Raw genomic sequence first — 19106 nt, 5'->3', positions numbered from 1 at the left:
TCATCATGGTAGCAGCAATGAAGATAGCACACAATTAAGGAATCCAAATAGCCGCAAAATTTTTCTTGACTTGTTACTATTCCTTTTTAGTTTCTTATATCTACAATATACTTTAAAGTTGACTTGCAAACATTTTTCATCAAAATTTCAGAAGAGACCTAAGCAAGCAATTGACAAAACAAGCCACAGCTGATGCTTAAAAATAACTTTTGGATTATTGAGAAGTTAGAAGCATAGCAAGTAGCGACAATCATGTGCCTTGATAATGGTAACTCATGAAATTGTTATTTTCTGTTTTAATCAAGTTGTCTTATTCTTTTTTCAGAGAATCACAGAATGGTTGAAGTTGGAAGAGACCTTTAGAGATCATCTAGTCCAACTCTCCTGCTCAAGCAGGGTCATCTACAGCAGGCTGCCCAGGACCCTGTCCAGATGACTTTTGAGTATCTCCAAGGAGGAAGACTCCACAAACTCTCTGGAGARCCCATTCCAGTGCTCAGTCACCCTCACAGTAAGAAAGTTTTTCCTCATCTTCAGACAGCCCAGTTTTGCATCATCAGCAAACTTACTGATGGTTCAGTCTGCTCCATCATCCAGGCCATTGATAAATAAGTTAAACAAGACTGGATCCAGTATTGACCCTGGGTTACACCACTAGTTACTGTCCTCCAGCTAGACCTTGTGTCTTTTTACTTCAGTTTGATTCAAAAAACACATCCCATTTACAGAAGTTACTGCATACAGAGGTGATCATCTACTTTATAAAATATATAGGTATTTATGGTGTTTTACCTGCTCTGTATCATCATGAGCATAGTGTTGCTCATATAGACATCTCTCTTGCTCTAAAGTCTCACTAATGAGACGGGCTACTTCACTCTGAGTCCCTGGTTTCTCTCTTCCAATCAGAAATCTACAAAAGAAAACAAAATACAAGTTATCTTGCAGCAAAAAGCTTAAGATATGCTTAAAAGATTATATCTTGCTGTATTGCTGCTTTCAATGACATCTTTGTAAAACTTTCAAATTATGTTTTCTCCATTAATGAAAAATTACAATTAAAAAAGGTAGTATTTGATAAAAGACATACATACCTCACTGTGCCTTTAGTGTTTTTTAGTACAGTGGCTGCGAAGAACTGAGTAACTCCCACTAGACTTATACCATCAACCTCAACAATCTGATCATTGACTTGAATTCTGCAAATAAATAAATGCTTAGCTATCAGTTCAACAAAAATATTTCAGCTTGACAGATTATTCACATGACAAACACCACCTGAAACTCCCTAGTATTTATAAAAAGAAAGTTTGTTTTTAAGCAATGAATTTCTTGGGACTCAGTCTCCTGATTTTCAGTTACTATTGCAGATCACCTATTAGAATTTATATGGTATTTGCCATGGTATTTTTATACCATTTACACATTGACTGGCGTCCTTGGCTGTCAACATGATTTTGTGGCAGCATTTTACATGGGCACAGTCTGAGCTTTTTTCCATATATGCAGTATACCTATGCATCCAGTAGACCTATGTTTATTTTACAAAAATGCCCTACGTTAAATCAAATAACTGTTTTTAAAAACTTCACATAAAGCAGTAAAGTAAAATTATTCAGTTGTGTTCAGCTTTTGCCCTTTTATTCACAGTATTTAGCATATCAAATCAAAACAATTAGGATTGGTTAAAAGTTAGCAAAAAGCATAATCAATGCAATAGAAAACTCACCGTCCATCTCTCTGAGCAGCTCCACCATCTGTTATTGTTTTTACAAAAATACCTAGTTTTTCTAGTCCCTGGTCTGCACCAACTCCCATTCCAATAATACTGATGCCCAGACCACTGTCACCTAAGGGATTCAAAAAATCTAATATCAACCACATGACACAAGATGTAACACAAAGAGGGGTTTCAAAGCATTCCAAGTCCTTCCATATGTTCCATTCATATCCATGCAGGATATGAAAATTCACATATTAAAAAAAAAAAAAAAAAANAAAAAAAAAAAAAAAAAAAAAAAGGTAATGAATACCAAAGAACATATTTTCTATCTAGATTCAACTTATTAAAGCCCTTGGGTATTGTAGTTATGACTGCCTGTTAGATTAAAAGTTTCATGGTATCTGCAGGAGAATTCTACCTCAAAGATTTATGAACTATATGTATTCTGGCCCAGATCTACCACTCATTAATGTAGCCTTCCTAACTTCAATTTAGTATGACAATTTGCACTTAACAGAGGCCAGTCCTGTAAAAATTCAGTATATTCAAGAGAATAAAAGAAATTTTAAACTGTATTTTCATCTTTCATGTGCATAGTATCTCTTTCAAGCAAGTATTCAAGGTTTAATTTGCACCTTTTTCTATTTCCACAGGAAACACTTCCATTTTTTCCACTCTTTTCTCAAGTTCATACTCAGCTGAGGCTGCCACAGGATCAACTTCTTCATTACGTCTATCATAGTCTTCATTTGAATAAGTACTGAAAACCTAAGAAAGGTAACAGAAAATTTTATTTTAGTGTTTTTTCTCCCCTTCCAAACATGATATAATTGAAAGAAAATCAGTAAGGAAGTTAAAGCAGTATTTTTAAAGAACTTATTTTCTAAATAACCATCAATTTATTTGTAGCAGCATTAAATATTGCTGTCATAAGACAGTTTCTAACTTACACAGAAGTAACATTTTAGAAGTTTCAAAACAATTAAACTTTTTTTTAAATGCAGCAAGTCTTTAAAATAAATCAGTTAAAGAAATCAATTGCCTCCTCTTTGATAAATAGTGTCTCTTCTTCTCTTTGGACTACGTTCCCCCAAATCCCTCTTCCTCTCTTCTCCCCTCCCACCACACCATTTGCCAATTACAGTGCTTCAAACAGATGCAGTTTTCTGATTTTGCAGGGGAATCACGCAGTTTCCCAGGAAAAGGAAATGCCTTGTTACATACATTACTATTTTTCACTCCAGCTGAATTTCTGAATTGTTAAAAATAAAGGATAAACAAACAACACAAATGAGTAACCCGTATTAAGATAAAAATCTAGAAAGGAAGAAATAATGAGTAATATAACAAGGTTAATTTTACTATTCAGCATTGTTTATTAGTTATGTTTAAATACATATAAGTTAGAAAAAAAAACAAGGTAAAAGAGTCATATTCCCTCCCCCCCCAAAAAAAAAACCCCTCAGAGATGAAAAACAACATTTATCTGAAAAACAAAGTTTACACGCTTAATTCTTTTGCGGGTACCGAGTGTTTTCCTCAATATCCCCATAAGACAAAAGCCACTCAGTTATGGACGGCAGCTGTGGCAGCAGCTCCCTAATTATGATGTCCAGCACTGACAGAAAGTTAATTTACACCACCTACCGAGTTTTTGCAACTTCTGCATTTTCACACAAAGATTACCTAGACATGTAACTAATCATGTAAATAACACAGAATTATTTGGTGCTAGCTCTCTCTGGCAGTAATGTTAGATACAGAAGTTATTAAAACAGATTACCAAAAGGCAACTAAGATAACACTATGTATTTCACACTGTGGGCTTAACTGGTTCACCTACCAGACTACGTCTAGAAAACTGTTTTAGAAACTCTGCCAAATGCTACATTAACCTGTAGAGCCTCCACAAACATGACGTGGCCACACCTTTAGTGAAGTAGTCCAACAAATAAACAAGATTAGATCCACTGGGTTGAAGGGGAAGAAAGAAACCCACACTTTTGGAAGCCTTCCCCCTCCTCCCCCCCCAAATAAAGGAGCCTTACTACAAGGAGTCCTGAAAAGGATTTGAATTCTTCTTAAGTCTTGCATAAAGGCAAATAAACTAACAAACTCCTGTGGACTGTCACCCAAACACCAGTGTGCAAAAACCAGCAACAAAGGGATGACAAGGGATGCACTTGTGGTATCTGTCTTCCGTAACCTTTAAAGAAAAAACTGCAAAATAGAGGATGAAAACCATCCAAACGGTCTCAAGAATCCTTACTCTATCACTATCAGAAAAAAGGTGGCCAAATTCTTTAAATTAATCGAAAACAACTGCAAACAGGACATGGAGTAGAAGCATTTTGCTTTCATGAAGCACATGTCTCCCTTTGGAACGAGGCCTGCCTACCTTGGTTCCTTGCCATCCCACACAAGAACCAGCCTCTCCACCCAAGGAGACAGCCAAGTTATACTACTAAGATGGATTTTAAACTAATAAGAAGAAAGGTCAAGAGTGGACAAACAAGCACTTTTTAGCATGAATACTGAGTTCTTGAGAACAAAATCAAATACTAGGTGCATGAAAAATAAAGAGAAAGAAATCAAGTTTGCTCATTTATAAGTGTATGTGTGACCTAGTGTTAATAACTTAGATATGACTATAATGTTAAAAAAACCACTAGTTATCAAACCCCTGAATGAGCGAAATGTGGAAGATGTAGTCTATGTTGGGGTCTATTTTGGAGACACTGACAATTATATATTATCTTGATTCTTTATGACTCACTGTTCTAACACACAAAGCAGAAGATGATGTTTAATAGTCAGTATCGACCGAAAAATTACATTAGCAAAGAGGAAGACCAGCTCCTTACACTACCATTTATAAGGCACTGGAGAGAAGGGGGAACCAAAGTTGTGGCATCTTAACAGACTGAATTAAATATGCTACAAGTTTCAGGCTGGCAGCTCTAAAATACCTCTGGAATTTCTAAAATTATTACATATTTTCCGAACTCAAAAGCAACAGCATTATACTTGGGAGTCTCATGGAATTTACCCATTTTGACAGAAAACTGATCATAGTAATTGATCATCTCACAGGAATGTATCATAGAATTTAAAACTTGTGGTGGCTTAAGTTCAAGTGACCTTTATATTTGTTATACATAAAACAGCAATAACAGAAATAACATATGCAAATTAAGACTACTGATATTTATGCACCTTAGCTCTTTGAGAAAAACCTTTTCATGTATCTGAAATCAGTTATTATTAATCCACTAAGAGAAAGAATTCCATACTTTTCTCTTCAAATGGCAGATGGCATGATGTAAGAACATCTAGGCAATATTCTAAGAGTCATAATCCCACAACTAAGAGAAGACACATTTGTTTAAAAATAATAGGAAAAAAATAGCCTGACTTCAGGAAGACAATTYTGAGAAAAAAATATAAATTTCCAAAGAATAGAGGAAAAGCAAAACCGATGATATAAAATCAGAAGCCAAACACTACAATAAGAGAAAAGCAAGAGCACTTTAACAAATCTATGGCAAAAGAGTCAAGGGCAAAAAGTAGAAATTTTTATTGTGTACACACAGGAAAAAAACATGGCATTCATCTTTTTCCAGGCAGATGTTGACACTAATGTAGAAAATAGAAAATTATTAAGCAATGATTTTTTTTTAATGTCAATTAAAAAAATAAAAAGTATTAAACACAGYTAACATGTGGATAATAACTAATATAAATTAGAAGTTACATGGTCTAGAAGATTGATGAGAAAGCTAAAGTTCTCCTCTGCCCTGTGTCTGCCGGCTTTAGACACCGATTTCAACGCATTAGGAACACAAGAAGTTCTAATCTTACTATTTAGAAGCCACTGCTAGCTGGGGTTAGTAAAATTATAAGGGGGGGGGGAACAGTATTTCTTTTAGAAAGCAGGATGATGGTAACTGTCATATACACTCCAGACCATTTATTACAGTTAACCATGTTAAAAACTCTACTGAAAATAAGTACTTCTTTTAAATAAGCAAGCATAGATAGCTTGTATTTACCATTCTTAGTACTGATGGACAACACAAACACCTTTATGTTAATTTTCAACAAATCTTTGAATAGTATAGAAATTCCAGATAACTCAAAAAATAAGTTAGTTTTCAATAATAAGTAGCAGCATTGAGGACTGACATTCATTCAGTTAACTGGCCAAGCTGATGTTAAACATTATTACTAAAGAATAAAAATATGGAAATATATGTAAAATCCAATAAACATTTTAACAACAGTTAGGTGAAACAATTCTGATTTACCTATTATGACAATACAAATTAAACCAGTACAGATAATTTACAGATTAATAGGCTACTCTTTTATAACACTTAGTACCTCTAAGTATTCAGATGGTTTAACCCAATTTTGGCATAGCAGCATCACCAACACCTACTGTTAGCTACCTGCAGTTGCAAGGAAGCACAGAATTTCCATTTCTTGAGGACTCAGCTGATGTTTTTAAAAGATATGCTTTAGCAAATGCAAGTTATTGTCTCAACACAGTGAAAGCCAAGTAAACTTTACAAGCCTTTTATCACAGACTGTTATATATCCAGAAGGTTAATCTAACAGTTCTTTCCTAGCTTCAGTAACTACTGGATCCACTGAAGCTAACAAATGATGAAAAAAACTGTTAYCTGGAAAAAGAAGCTTTAAAAGGAAGCAAATACCCCCCTACTACTTACATAAAAATTCAGCACACTTATCAAAGCTTTTTTGGATTAAAATTATTTTTATTTGAGGTCTTTCTGAAGAAAAGCGATATGAAGTGTTTTTAAGGATTGTTTTAGTTAGATTGTTAAGATACATACTTGTAAACCTGTAAAGATATACTTAGTCCTTAGAGAACAAATATTTTGATTTGGAGGTAGAACAAATTGTATTCATTCCACCAGTAGAACAGATAACTTTTTGAATGAAAAACTCAGTTTATCCCTTTCTATGAAGGTGCTAACATTGACAAGTTCAGGACTCAAAAACACCATAGCTGCCTACTACCTAAAAGATAACTATCATTCAGTTAGCGTTATCATACAGAACTAAAAAAAATCTTCATTATATCACCTTTGTGTTATCACAGAAAATTATCACAGAAAAACAACAATATCCTTGCTTAACTCAAAATCTTAGCAGCACATAAAAAGCTCTACTGAAAAATTTTTATTAGCTTTAGCAGAACGGTAATTTTGTTAGAAGGAAAGTACACTCTTGAGAAAAGAGACAATATTTTACCTGTCAAATCATAAAACAATTACAGCCCAAAGTGCTGCACCTCCTATAGGCATTCCTAAAAGACAGATCTGCTTGCACATGATCAAAAGCATAATGTTACAAACATTACTAAACAGTAAGATTAAGAAATCAACAACCTCATGCAAAGATTCCCAAGAAATCAGAGCTGAATCAATTTCATCAGCACTTTTAAACACTAATGTAATACTCTCCGAAAAGCCTAATACCTACATCAGCAGTTAAAATAACAGTAACAGTCGAAAAGCATTTCAGAGAGAGACTCTCACCTAGAGATTCCACTAGTTGGTCCATATTTCTTCCGAAATACAATTCTTATGTTGAACAGAAAAAATTACTGACACTGAATAAAATTATTGTTCAGGGAAAACTATCTAATAATCTCTAAATTCTTCAATAAATTATCTAATAATAAACAGTTTTAGCTTTTCAAATTTATTGCCTTCGCTACATCAGGCAAAATAGTAAGCACACAAGCAGACAGGAATAATCATCTGAAATGTCACTAAAGCAGGACTGAAGTATAGTGTGCACTTGACTGCTTATTCTTATAATCTCCCTCTTCAGTTACAGTAGACATCGGATTATTACTACCCATTATTCCCTACATTTCTGAAAGCTACATGGTTAGTGTTTTTATTATCATTACTTGGTATATTTCAAGTGAAAATGACTATACCTGATTTAAATCAATTCATGCTACCAAATGATTTTAAATTAGCAAACAAATATCTTGATTAAAAAAAAAAACTTTTATATTTATGCTTTTACTTTTTTTCTGCTCTTCAAAAATGATTCAGAATGCTTGATAACTGTTAAACAGGTTGATAAACACAAACTATTTCATTCGATGTAGCATTTTCTGTTACAAAACAAGTGGATAAACAGCCTGTGCACACTTACATACTTTATTCTGTAGCTTAACATAACATAATTGAAAAAGTCAACTAAGTCAGTGTACGCAAAGACTAAGTGCAGCCTTGCTTCAGACCCACAGCACAGCCAACTTCACTGCCAACATACTCAGGCTGAACAGCCCAACAGGGTTAATGCTTGGGTCCACCTGCATCATTCACTGAGCCCTGCAGAGTACAGAAACTGGCACTGGCTGTGCAATACCAACGTCAGTCTAGTTTTCCTGAGCCTACCTGGCCCATAGTTTTGTTAGAAAACAGTAAATGATTCCTTTCGACCAACTCATGAATAAATGGAGTAAAATAAAAACACGCATTCAACATACAACCAGTTTATCAAATTTAAATCAACTAGCCCTTGAACTGATTTTTTTTTCCTAACACAAGGAGTACTTCTCCAACCTAATTTTTGAGAATTAAATCCAGAAATTCTCAGGTTAAAAAAGAACAAGTGCTGCAGTTGCATAGTAATAGAAAATCCCCACCCTGTCTTTCCAATAATGCCCAAGTTGTTCATGAGGGAAAAGGATAATCACCAGCTAAACATGAAATAAATTTTATCCATCCAGTGTTGACTAGAAAGTAGATAAAACCAACTCATATTAAACAAACCAAAAATACTCACTTAAACAACAAAATCTAGTGCTGACTCAAAGTCCAATTCCCCAACTATCCCAATTCACAAATGCCTTTTGCTAGGAATTTAGTATATTCACAGGACAAGGACTCTGGTCTAGATATGAATCTTTACACCACAGAGAAAAACTCTGAATCAATTTCTTTCCGGGACAACCAAACCTACTGTAACAAACTTGATACTTTTTTAGCCAAAAAAATTCTAATGATGTTATGAGTGAAATGTCAATTATTGTAAGAATTAAACAATCAGTATTTGAAAAATATGCCTACTAGCCCAAAGACTAACCAGAACTACTTTGCTTCTTGCTATCAGCACTGCAAATAAACATGAAGCCTGCTATTTATTTTAATGCAACTGGCTGCATAGTTTCTAATTGTTGAATAAGTAGATGATTTAACAACACTGAAAGTTTCTGAAGAGCTCTAACATCTGTTAAAACCTGTGACAAACAAACAAAATATTACTCAACATCAGTAGTACCATGAGTCCACTGACGTATATTTGACAAATTATTCAGTAACTTTTGTTACACCACCCTACATATCTCTTTTCCTGTCTTCCAAGTAGTCTCTCTCTCTTCCTGACACCAATCTTGGCACACCTTTTACACATTTTCTTTACTTTCTTTCTCCACCCCACAGTTCACTGTTTCCTGCCCCTGTATGTGGCAATTTATGTTCTCCCCCACACTTAATCCCATCATCTTCTATTTTCTGTTTTCAACTCTTCCAGTCTTCTTTTCTTTCTAATTGCATCTATGCTCATTTCTTTTGCATGGTCTCAAATTCCACACATAAGGTTTGCAAAAATCCTAAAGGCCTACTAGCCACAAATCATCACAAATACTAACTGGACAGAATTCTGCTTTAACTCTCCTGACATTTTTCTTTTGAACACATTCTCACAACAGAAATCAGGAAAGAGAGAAACAATATGAATATCTATTAAACTACACCACTTCCAAAACCTCTCTTTTGTCTTACCTCTTGTTGTTGTAAGTCTTCATGAACCCATCACAAAGAAAACAGCATGTTTCTTGCCAGTCACACTATTCTCAATAAAAACAATACAATTTATTCTCTATTTATGTATTTCATTACAGTAGCAAAGGCACTGTAGATACTTAGAGAGCAAGACAGACAACACTGTATCTGTTTCTGTCAGAGTAAGCTACCTACTCCAGAAGAAAGTCTTTCATTTTCAGACCTTTCAGTTTTAAACCTTAGTAAAAGAAATACTGAAGACAGAGAGAGCATTCGTTCAGATTYTGTGCAACAATTCTATTCCATTTCAAACATTCAGAATGGAATTTGAGAGAAAATCCATGTTCTCCCTCTACTGAAGCAGAACTCTTCCAAGACTTGGTTGTGTTTCACTACCATCGGTTGATGGGGCCTTGCTCTCTGACTGGAAGACTGATGAAGAGACTGAAAAACTCCAAACAAATAGGATATGACCAGAAGAGGCAAAAACCACTCACAATACCACATAGTGCGGAAGGAAAAACTCACTCCAAAACCAAACAGACTTCCTGGCTCCTGAAAGACTGACTACATATGTATAGAAAGCCGTTCAATTATGAATGTACATAGGCTTCACAGATTTCTTGGCACCACCTACTTCAGACTGGCAATCCAGAAGAACTAGAAATAGAGATGTGTTTTTATTTAGTACTTCCCAAACCTTGACTTGATTGAATCTAAACTACCTAAATAGCAAGCAAATTGGTAAGAGGAACTTTGAAAAAAATAACACTGAACACAAAACAGTTCAATTAAATTCATTTGAGCTGGTTGCTCACCTTGCTGCTTTGTGACCACCACAGAGGAAAAACAACAAAAAAATGGCCATACCAGATCAGCTCGACTAACTAATCTGCAGTAATACTGTCACTAGCAATGACCACCAACACCTCAGATTTGAAAAGGATAGTCTCACTTCCAGCCACTTCAGAAGGTGATGGAGAAAGTGTTTGAGAAATAAATCTAAAGACTTTACATGTTGCCTTTTGGAATATAATACTTTACTACTCGAGAAAAACATAAACCTGTAAAAACCAAAAAAACTGCTACCCTGCATCTTCACGATCTCAAGATTAGGAAGTATGTACTCAGATTGGATTTATTGAGGCATGCTTCTTTTTACTGGTGTCCTTCTGAGTAGACTTACACATTAGAATGATATGAAAAGGGATAACACATTTTTTTCCATCTCTCAAAAGGTAAACTACAAACAAATTTCAGGTACTGCCAGATATTTTTCATGATCTAGGTTAAGTATCCTCAGGTACTAATAACAGCAATCACCATCAAAAAGAAGCTCAGTCTTTCAGATAAGGAACTGAACCGTTGAGCTAACGAACTTTCCTCCTATAAATCCCTCTGCCTGCATTCTCCTCTCTATAATAACCTCACCTCCTCCGTTTCTCCTCTATCATCACCTCCTCAATGTTTCTGAGTACATCTCCCATGAAACCTTAGGTGCCTCCTCTTTATCCCCCTTCCTCCCTCCTCTTCCCCACAGTTCTCCTCCACGCAAGACACAGCATGTGCATGTTGATCAGCTAGCACTGGGTCAAAAAGAACAACAAACTCAAGCTGCAGCCTTGCTGTCAGTGAGGGCACTAATCTGCAGCTTTCTTTGATACAGGTGCCAATTTTCCCCAAACCAAGTGATTGATATATACATACACACACACACACACACACACACACACACACACACATATATATATATATAAAAAAATTTAAAATCTTTCCCTTCCCTGTCAAATCCAAATGAAACCGTGAGAAAGTTACAAGTTAGCAGGACTGGGAAGGAGTGAGGTCTGATAGGTGAACACAATGATAACAAACCACATAAGCTTTATTTTCTTAGGTAACCAGACTAAGAGTAGGAGGAAGAATAACCTCACTATTCTCATATTTGTCTACAGTTTAATAGCATCAACAAGTACACCAAACAGGGCAGCTAGTATGTCATATAACTGTATTAAATTAATAATTCAATTAGAAATCATTGATGGATTAATGGAAAGAGTCAAGCTCCTCTTCAATGGTGAGGCAGGATATAAAAAGAAATTATTTGCTTTTTCTGCTCTACAGTTCCATACCCTGGCACTGGACTCTAGCTCAAAGACTCTTGAAATGCTAAATAAATCTACCATTATAAAATCTCATATTTTTAGTATATATCAAATACTTCTTAAAAAACAAAATAGATGAAAACTTCTGATATAAAGAATCGCCAGAGCAAGCTTGAGTTAGAAGTACTTCTTTCTAGAGAGCTGAACAGAGGTCACGGGGAAAAAAAGGTCTCAAATATAACAAGGATCAGAAAAGGGATCAGAAATAATTGACACAGAACCTTCTAAGATCAGGTAAATCCGTACGCAGAATTAAAAATATCTAGGCTTAATAAATGTTTATTAACTTTTACAAAAATTGAAATTTCAATAAAAGATTATCTAGCTTTCCTCAAAAAAATAACAAAACAAGCAAACAATTTTCAAATGTGTTTGCAAAAACATGTACTTTTTCCTTCAGTTAATATGTTTTTAGTATCTCATACTGTTAAGTTAGCGAGCAGGAAATGGTGTACTCTTAGATGCAGGCAGAACATAACTGAACAATGTTGAAAAACAGGGTTAATTTTTGTGACAAGTCACTGAAAAGTACTTTGGAGAGTACAATAAGTTTGAGATAAAAATATGAAGAAAAGTGGTAGGGACAAACTTGTTATGATTTTAAGGTACAAACACTAAAACATTGAAGTAAATGATAAACAAAACTTCAGAGCACTTAAAATCTGCATTATAACAAACAAACTGCAACTGCAAAAGACCCCAAACAATGCATGATGGAAGTACACTTATGCTGCCTGTATCAAGGAAAAAAGCAGATGACTTCCCACATACAAGGGGACTCTGTTTAAATCTACTCTCAAATCTCTCTCTTCCTAAATCAACATACATCCATGTCAAGTACTTGTCTCTTAGCACCACAGAAGTATCTCACTGAACTGCTTGACTGATGGTTGACAGACAGTTAACCATTTATGCAGTCATCAACTCTCTAACTGTTGAAGAAACTCCAGGATTTGGGAGTCTTCCAGTATTTAGTGTATTTTGCATCCATTGCTGTATATGAAATCTGGACATCTAGAAATTACATTCTGTGAACAAGTGTTCAGCAAGAATACACATTGGCCTAGGAAAACTGTATTTTCTGAAAGTGCTGAGCTTTTAGAGATACACCATTGGACAGAATATCTAGTTCAAGTGCATCTTCATTTATTGCTTCATTAGCTTTCAGAGTAAGCAGTTTTGCACTAAAGACTGAAGAGTGTGCCAACCTGAACAAATTTACTGTTTGTGTCCCAGCTATACATGGAACAGTTATATTTGATGTGTCTTAGACAAATGGCAATATTATGAAGGACTTGTACACTCTCATAAAAGTGGATGATACCTGGCTAGAATCAGAACACACAAACTACAAAAAAGCTTTCAGTTCCTTTATTCAGAAGAATTAAGAAGTTTAAACTGCTACTCAGCTGTGACAAATATCAAAGCAAAGCCTGTACAAAGGGTTTTTTTCCCCCCTGTGTTCTTGACTTTCCAATCTTGAAAGAAAGTACTATTCACAAAAAGCTGGGGACAGATACTCCCATGCAACATAAACTGAATAACACTGTAAACTGAACAGATCTACGAATGCAAATAATAGCAGCACTGTCTTTTAAGTTTACCTGACAACAGATTTTGTAGGGATCACAAATCATTATAGAACTTAGTAACTGTGCTCTTAAAGGTTTTGAGGGAAGTTTGACACAATCAGAGGGAAAAACATCCCAAAAAATCAATTTGGAAACAGGCATTTGTTTTACCAATGGAAAGTGTCAGAACTGCAAGTGTCAAACAGCACTCAGTCATTACATTCATGTTAATGAAGGACCGTCAGGGTAACCACATAATTGAAAGTCAGTTTAATCTCTACAGAAGCATACTGAAATATAAAGGGATGACAGCATGGTTACCTGACATTGTTTGCACTGTCTGCAGKGCTGACCATATTTACAGTTTATTTAGAAAACTTCAGGACAAATTCAGCTCCCTTATAAATACCTTGGACAGCTGAGTGAGCTTTTCATTTCTTACTGGCTTCATCTGTGGCAACAAGAGACTAAAAATAACCCATGCCCCATAACACAAACCCAGTCTGCTAGTGAAGTTCTGCTAATCAGTGTACAGTATTACTCTCTTCACTACTGTAGGAAAAAGAAGCAACTGCAACATAATGCTCCTTAAGATCTGCACAGATCAAACAGCAGCAGGACTTAAAGAGTCAGGTCACCCAAGGCAAGAAAGAAAGCTTCCCAAGGCATATTACCATCAGCTTCTACAGAACTGAAACATTTATTTTAAGAAGTCTCATCTATGTTTATTTTTGCAGGCACAGGGCTACTTAAAATAATGTAGGATTTACATCATTATTTTCCATCTTCCTAGAAATTATCAGATCAAATTATGTTCTTAAGCCATGCTACAGATGTCAGTATTTACAGATCCCTAGCATGGTTCAGATACAGCTTTAACTATGGCTTCATCCTATGTTCCCTGGGAGCTCCCAGGTCCATCCCCCTCCACCCGTCCTTTTTTTTGTAAACTTAAAAGCCTTGCCAATTTTACAGCTGACTAGAAACTTCTCATTAGAGATACGAATGAAGTTCTCTCTGCTATTGCAGCATAAATACTGTTTTTCAAGTGCTTTATATAAGCTATATCCATCAGCCACAGACAGACCCAGCTTCTATTTTGAGTAAATCAAGTACAGTGGTCAGAGCTCCACCGTTGCAGAAACCTGAAGACCTGAAAGTATGCTTTTTCTTCCTAAAATGCCTTCTGAATGTTTTGAATTCTCCAGCTCTTGTCAGACACCTGCTAAACAGCAACTGCAAAATACAGAGAAGATTGCTTCATGACCACTACAAAGACTGGGCAGAGCAGCAGGATTCATCATACCACTGTGCAGGAGGAAAACAACAACAAAAATGTCAGTCCTGCCTGGCCTCACTCAGGAGGTTCTAAGACAAGGAGAAAACTAGAACTTCTCCTCCAGTGGCCACAGACGTCTGGAATGACACTCAGTCAAATTAAATCTAAGCCTAAATCAAACTAGAAAAAAAAGGACGGTTTGTAGGATATATTTCTCACTATAGCCCTGCTCTCAGCTATGGGTGGGGGGTAGAAAAAAAAATCTTTTGTTACACTCAGAATTTTTTTTCCTCTTCCAATTTAAAATGCACTAAAATCTATACGTGAACTCAAACGAGAGATTTCCTGTGAGGTAAAAGTTGGATTTTCTAAAAAGTTAATGAGCTATTTAAAAGTATGTTACTAAAAAAAGATTTTGGAGAAGTGCAAGAAAAGATGGAAAATTATTCTTTATTTTATAGAGCAGAAAGGCCCAAAACTACATGCCAGGACCCATCTCGACTAGGCATCATCTCGACTAGGCATCATACAAAATATGAAACAAAAAGGCAGACAAGGAAAGAAAACATTGCATATGCAAAAGGAACAGAGGGGAGAAAAAGCCATTGAAAATAGCATACAAAAAGAGATTCATACACCCATTATAGGAAAGATATAGTCAAGTTTCAATGGAAAGTGATAAAGGAAGACAAGTATCACAAGCTTCAATTTTAAGGCCTTAAAAAGAAAGTTCACTGACCATATTACCACTGAACACACAAGTGCTTATTATTAAGTACACAACTGTTTATTCTGCCAATCCAAGAGTCAGGCGTTATGGCAATAACTATGCAATTTTAATGGAAAAGCCGTAACAGTTGCTATTAACAGTTCATCTTTTGGCTGTGTAATTGAGAATCTGGTACAGGGTGGCCCCAACCGCTTTTACAAAAGCAGGTGAATTGAACAGTGCTAGTTACAGGAAACTACCTGAGTTTTGTCTACAGGAGAGCTTTCATAACAGTTGGCACAGAAATTTCTATTTATGCTTTGAACTAAATCTAGCACAGACATAACAAAGAATGCAGGAAAAGTCAACTACAACCACTGCTACTTCTGCAGGATTTCAGCGAGGATCAGTTGTTGTTCCTGCCTACAGCAGGAAGTCAGYGATCAGTAAACTAACACACATTTACAGACTATACATACTGCACTCTGCTCAGATACTCAAGTGCACAAATGCAACAGAGCTTTCTTTACTTTGAAAATGGACTGATGCCCCTCTGGCTCTCTCATGGAGATGTGCCCTCAGCCAGAGTCATTGTGCAACTCCAATACTGGCACTCTCCTTCAGTGCTCCAGGTCACCACTAAAACAACATCAACTACAAGAAAGCCATATAGAGTCATCCTGTCTATGGAGAGCCTGTAAGAAAAAACACAATTAACAAAACCAGTATTTTGCCACACCAGAAACATTTTCTGGGGTACAGCACTCACATATGTTTATCAAGCTGGGAAATTACAAACCTCTGCTGCAAGAAGTACAGCAGTCAACAGAATTTTTACATCCCTCTGATCAGTAASAGGGAAAGTGAGTCCTGACTCAGTATGAACGAAGTGTAAAAACTGTTTATTAAAAAATAAATTTTTCCTTCCTGCAATAGCATAAGAAGAAAAGTATGCTTGAGAAAGCCTAGACAGTTTCCTGTTCCATCCTGTCCCCCAGCTCCCCATTCTCCTCTCAAGCTCTAAGTGGGACTGGAATAACTCAAATCTGCAACAAGACTACAGATAAATAGGGCTTCAGCTGTGGAACGATTTTGTTTATTTTGGGCTATTTTTGGTGAGTAAGCACCAGACTCTTACACCTTTTTAATTTGTCAGCGTTGCAATATACATTACTCCTTGTTACTCCACCTGCCCCGTAACTCCTGCTTCCATAACTTCGTAACTCCGTAAGGTTCAAGTTAACACTGCTACAGAATATTGACCAACCAAGTATAAAAAGTTATGGGTATTATTGGAGAGAATCCTATAATCGTAATTAATAGCAATCAGTCTTTTGACATTTTCTCATAGGTAATTCTGAAAACAAATCTAAAGTTTAATTTTCTTTTTTTAAAACACACTTGTACACTGAGTAGAATAGGACCCTCCTAATGCAATACCACAGTTTTAAACAAATGAATGCAAGTATTAAAGACCATTTGCTTATTCATAAAAGTTTAGCGTTCATGGAAATAGCCAATAAGGCAAGTAAAAGTGTTTCATTACCTATAATAAGATTGTCTTATGAAGTTACTAACCTTGTGACTAACCTTGAACTTTTTTCTTGTTTAGAAAACCGAGCAGTTTTGAATAACAGTCATCCATTTACACTTTCAAAGAGTTTTTAGAGGTTTGAAAGAACCACCACAAAAATGTAATTCCTGGGTATTTTTTGATTGCAAAAGAATAAAAAAMAGAAAAATCAGATTTACTTACCTTAATAGGAGCTGTTGAGAACTTGACTTTTCGGTCTGGCTCAGGATCTTCCTCTTCAGAAAGTCCAGGGAACTCCTCATATTCACTATCATACATATACTCCTCCTCTCCCTCCAAAATTTCTTTACCTTCAGGCCCTTGGTCTTCTGACTCTGTATTCCTATCATCATCAAAAGCTTCATTCTCTATTCCAAAAGCCTTGAAGTTCTCTCTCTGCTTTTCCACCACTTGCTCCTCTTCTTCTTCTTCAGTATCCCCTTCCTGCTCTTGAACATCCTGAACTTGTGTAACTGAACCATCTTTCACAGACATCCCATCTCTTATTTCTTCCTGACTGGTCTCACTGCATTCTGTAAGCTCTTCTGCTGCCTCCAAAGTAGAGTCACTCTTCTTCCCTTCCTGTGCTTCATGTTTGAGTGGCTGCTCCTCTTGAACAACATGATCTTTCTCCAAACCCTCTTTTTCATGCCCTGAGGTTTCATCTTGCACAACCAGCTCTGTACAAGTCCCCTCCGTGGGGGAAACCTGGTAGAGAATACGGTCTGATCTCCACTTAGCCTCCTGACCAGGTACACTGCTCATATCCTGCATGCCTCTCTCAAGTAGTGGTTGCTCTCTTTTATCTTTTTCACGTGCCTTGCTCAGTTCATCTCTGATGATCGCAGGCACTTTGGTGGATGCAGTCTTCTCTGAACATCTTTCAACAGCAGCAGATGAATCCAAACTGTAGTGGCCTCTCACTTGGTCTTGATTTGAAGTACTATCATTTTTGGAAATTTCTTTGGATTCTTCAGTATCACTGTCACCCAGAAAGCCTTCCAGCCTCCTAGAAATGGGTCCTGCATTCAGGAAGGATGATTTGGGACCACTGTTGGGATGTTGCTGCTTCAGCTCCTCACTACCTTGGTTTTCAACTTTCTCCAAGGCAACTGGAAGACTCACTTCTGTATTAAAACTGAAATGGTCCGCCACACTGCTGCAATCAGGAGAAGCTGAACCACGTCTTCTCTTATCCTCACTTCTTTCACATTTGTTGGGAGAATATCTGTCCACTGAGCTTCGTTGTTTTATATTTCTCTCAAATAGTTTCCTGGTCTCAGAAAATTTTTCTGCTAGAGCAACTTTGTCTAGGTCTGCCTCATCATTGCTACGGATGATCTTGTCAGCAGTAGAAGGCACAGACAATGAATCCACAGGACTGCTGCAGGGGCTAGTACTTGTATTAAGAAGATTATTTTTTTGGACAATGAGGAAAGATGGGCTACCTGGAGAAGGTCCGTAATCTGCTGGTGGGGCCCGGCTGATTAATTTGGTCTCAGCAGGGGGACTGCTTTCACAAGAGGGTATGGAAGAGGAGCCTCCCATCTGCAGAAACATATTTTTGATCTTGTGTACTCTGTTGCCATAAGTGGCAGCTCTGCCTCGACTGTGTGGATCATTTCCCCCTCCATTAGAAGAGGTGCTCAGCTTCTGCTGAAAGCCTGTTTTGTTGGAAGTGTTTTCAGGATTGTTTACTCCATCAAAAGAGCATTTGATAGCATGGAAATCAGATTTATATGCATTTCTGTGTGGAGAAGCACTTCTTAAAGTTCTTTCCCCTTTGCCTTCCGTCTTCATCATTGTCAGAGAGAAAGCTCCCTTGACTCCTGAGCAAGAACGGGAAGGAAAACTCACAGGCGCAAAGCTTCCAGCCTCCGACACCACGCCGACCAGATGCTACATAAGTCTGGAGAAGAGCAAGATTTGAAAAGCAGCCTTTAACTCAGACAGCCTCCGTGCTCACATGGAAATGGAGCGCACCAGAGTATACGCGGAGAGAAAGAAATCACAGCACATAAACGGCTCCATCGGATATTATCTCTGCTGTGGATCACAGCGCCCAGAAAACCATCTGCAGAGACAGAGAGTTTTAATCAACTTGGGACCTCGCTAGCGTGTGACACGAATCTAAAACTTGCCGCTGCTCCGGGTGGGAAAGGCCACTCGAGACCCCCCCGCGGCTGCCGCAGGAATAAAGCCCATTGTGTCCGCCGGGGACCCGCAGCCCCAGCTGCTCCCGCCCGCCCGCCCG

General features: G+C 36.9%; 1 protein-coding gene across 3 annotated transcripts in view; it reads right to left on the bottom strand.

The window, feature by feature from the left end:
- The window catches only part of LOC112963917 (neurabin-1-like), a 50803-nt gene extending 32148 nt beyond the window's left edge, over positions 1-18655 (bottom strand). For 2 of the 3 annotated variants that reach the window (XM_026061398.1, XM_026061399.1), the window contains exons 1-5: positions 17036-18655; positions 2359-2491; positions 1730-1850; positions 1095-1199; positions 793-913 (exon numbers count right to left, since the gene is read on the bottom strand). In XM_026061398.1, coding sequence (XP_025917183.1) covers positions 793-913; positions 1095-1199; positions 1730-1850; positions 2359-2491; positions 17036-18655 — 2100 coding nt within the window. The remainder of the gene's footprint in view (positions 1-792; positions 914-1094; positions 1200-1729; positions 1851-2358; positions 2492-17035) is intronic. The other variant, XM_026061400.1, reaches the window with a different exon arrangement.
- Between the last annotated feature and the right edge of the window lie 451 nt (positions 18656-19106).

This window comes from Apteryx rowi, unplaced genomic scaffold (assembly GCF_003343035.1).
Source record: "Apteryx rowi isolate R43461 unplaced genomic scaffold, aptRow1 scaffold_180, whole genome shotgun sequence".
NCBI classification, from domain to species: domain Eukaryota; kingdom Metazoa; phylum Chordata; class Aves; order Apterygiformes; family Apterygidae; genus Apteryx; species Apteryx rowi.
This window is presented reverse-complemented; position numbering and strand designations above follow the sequence as displayed.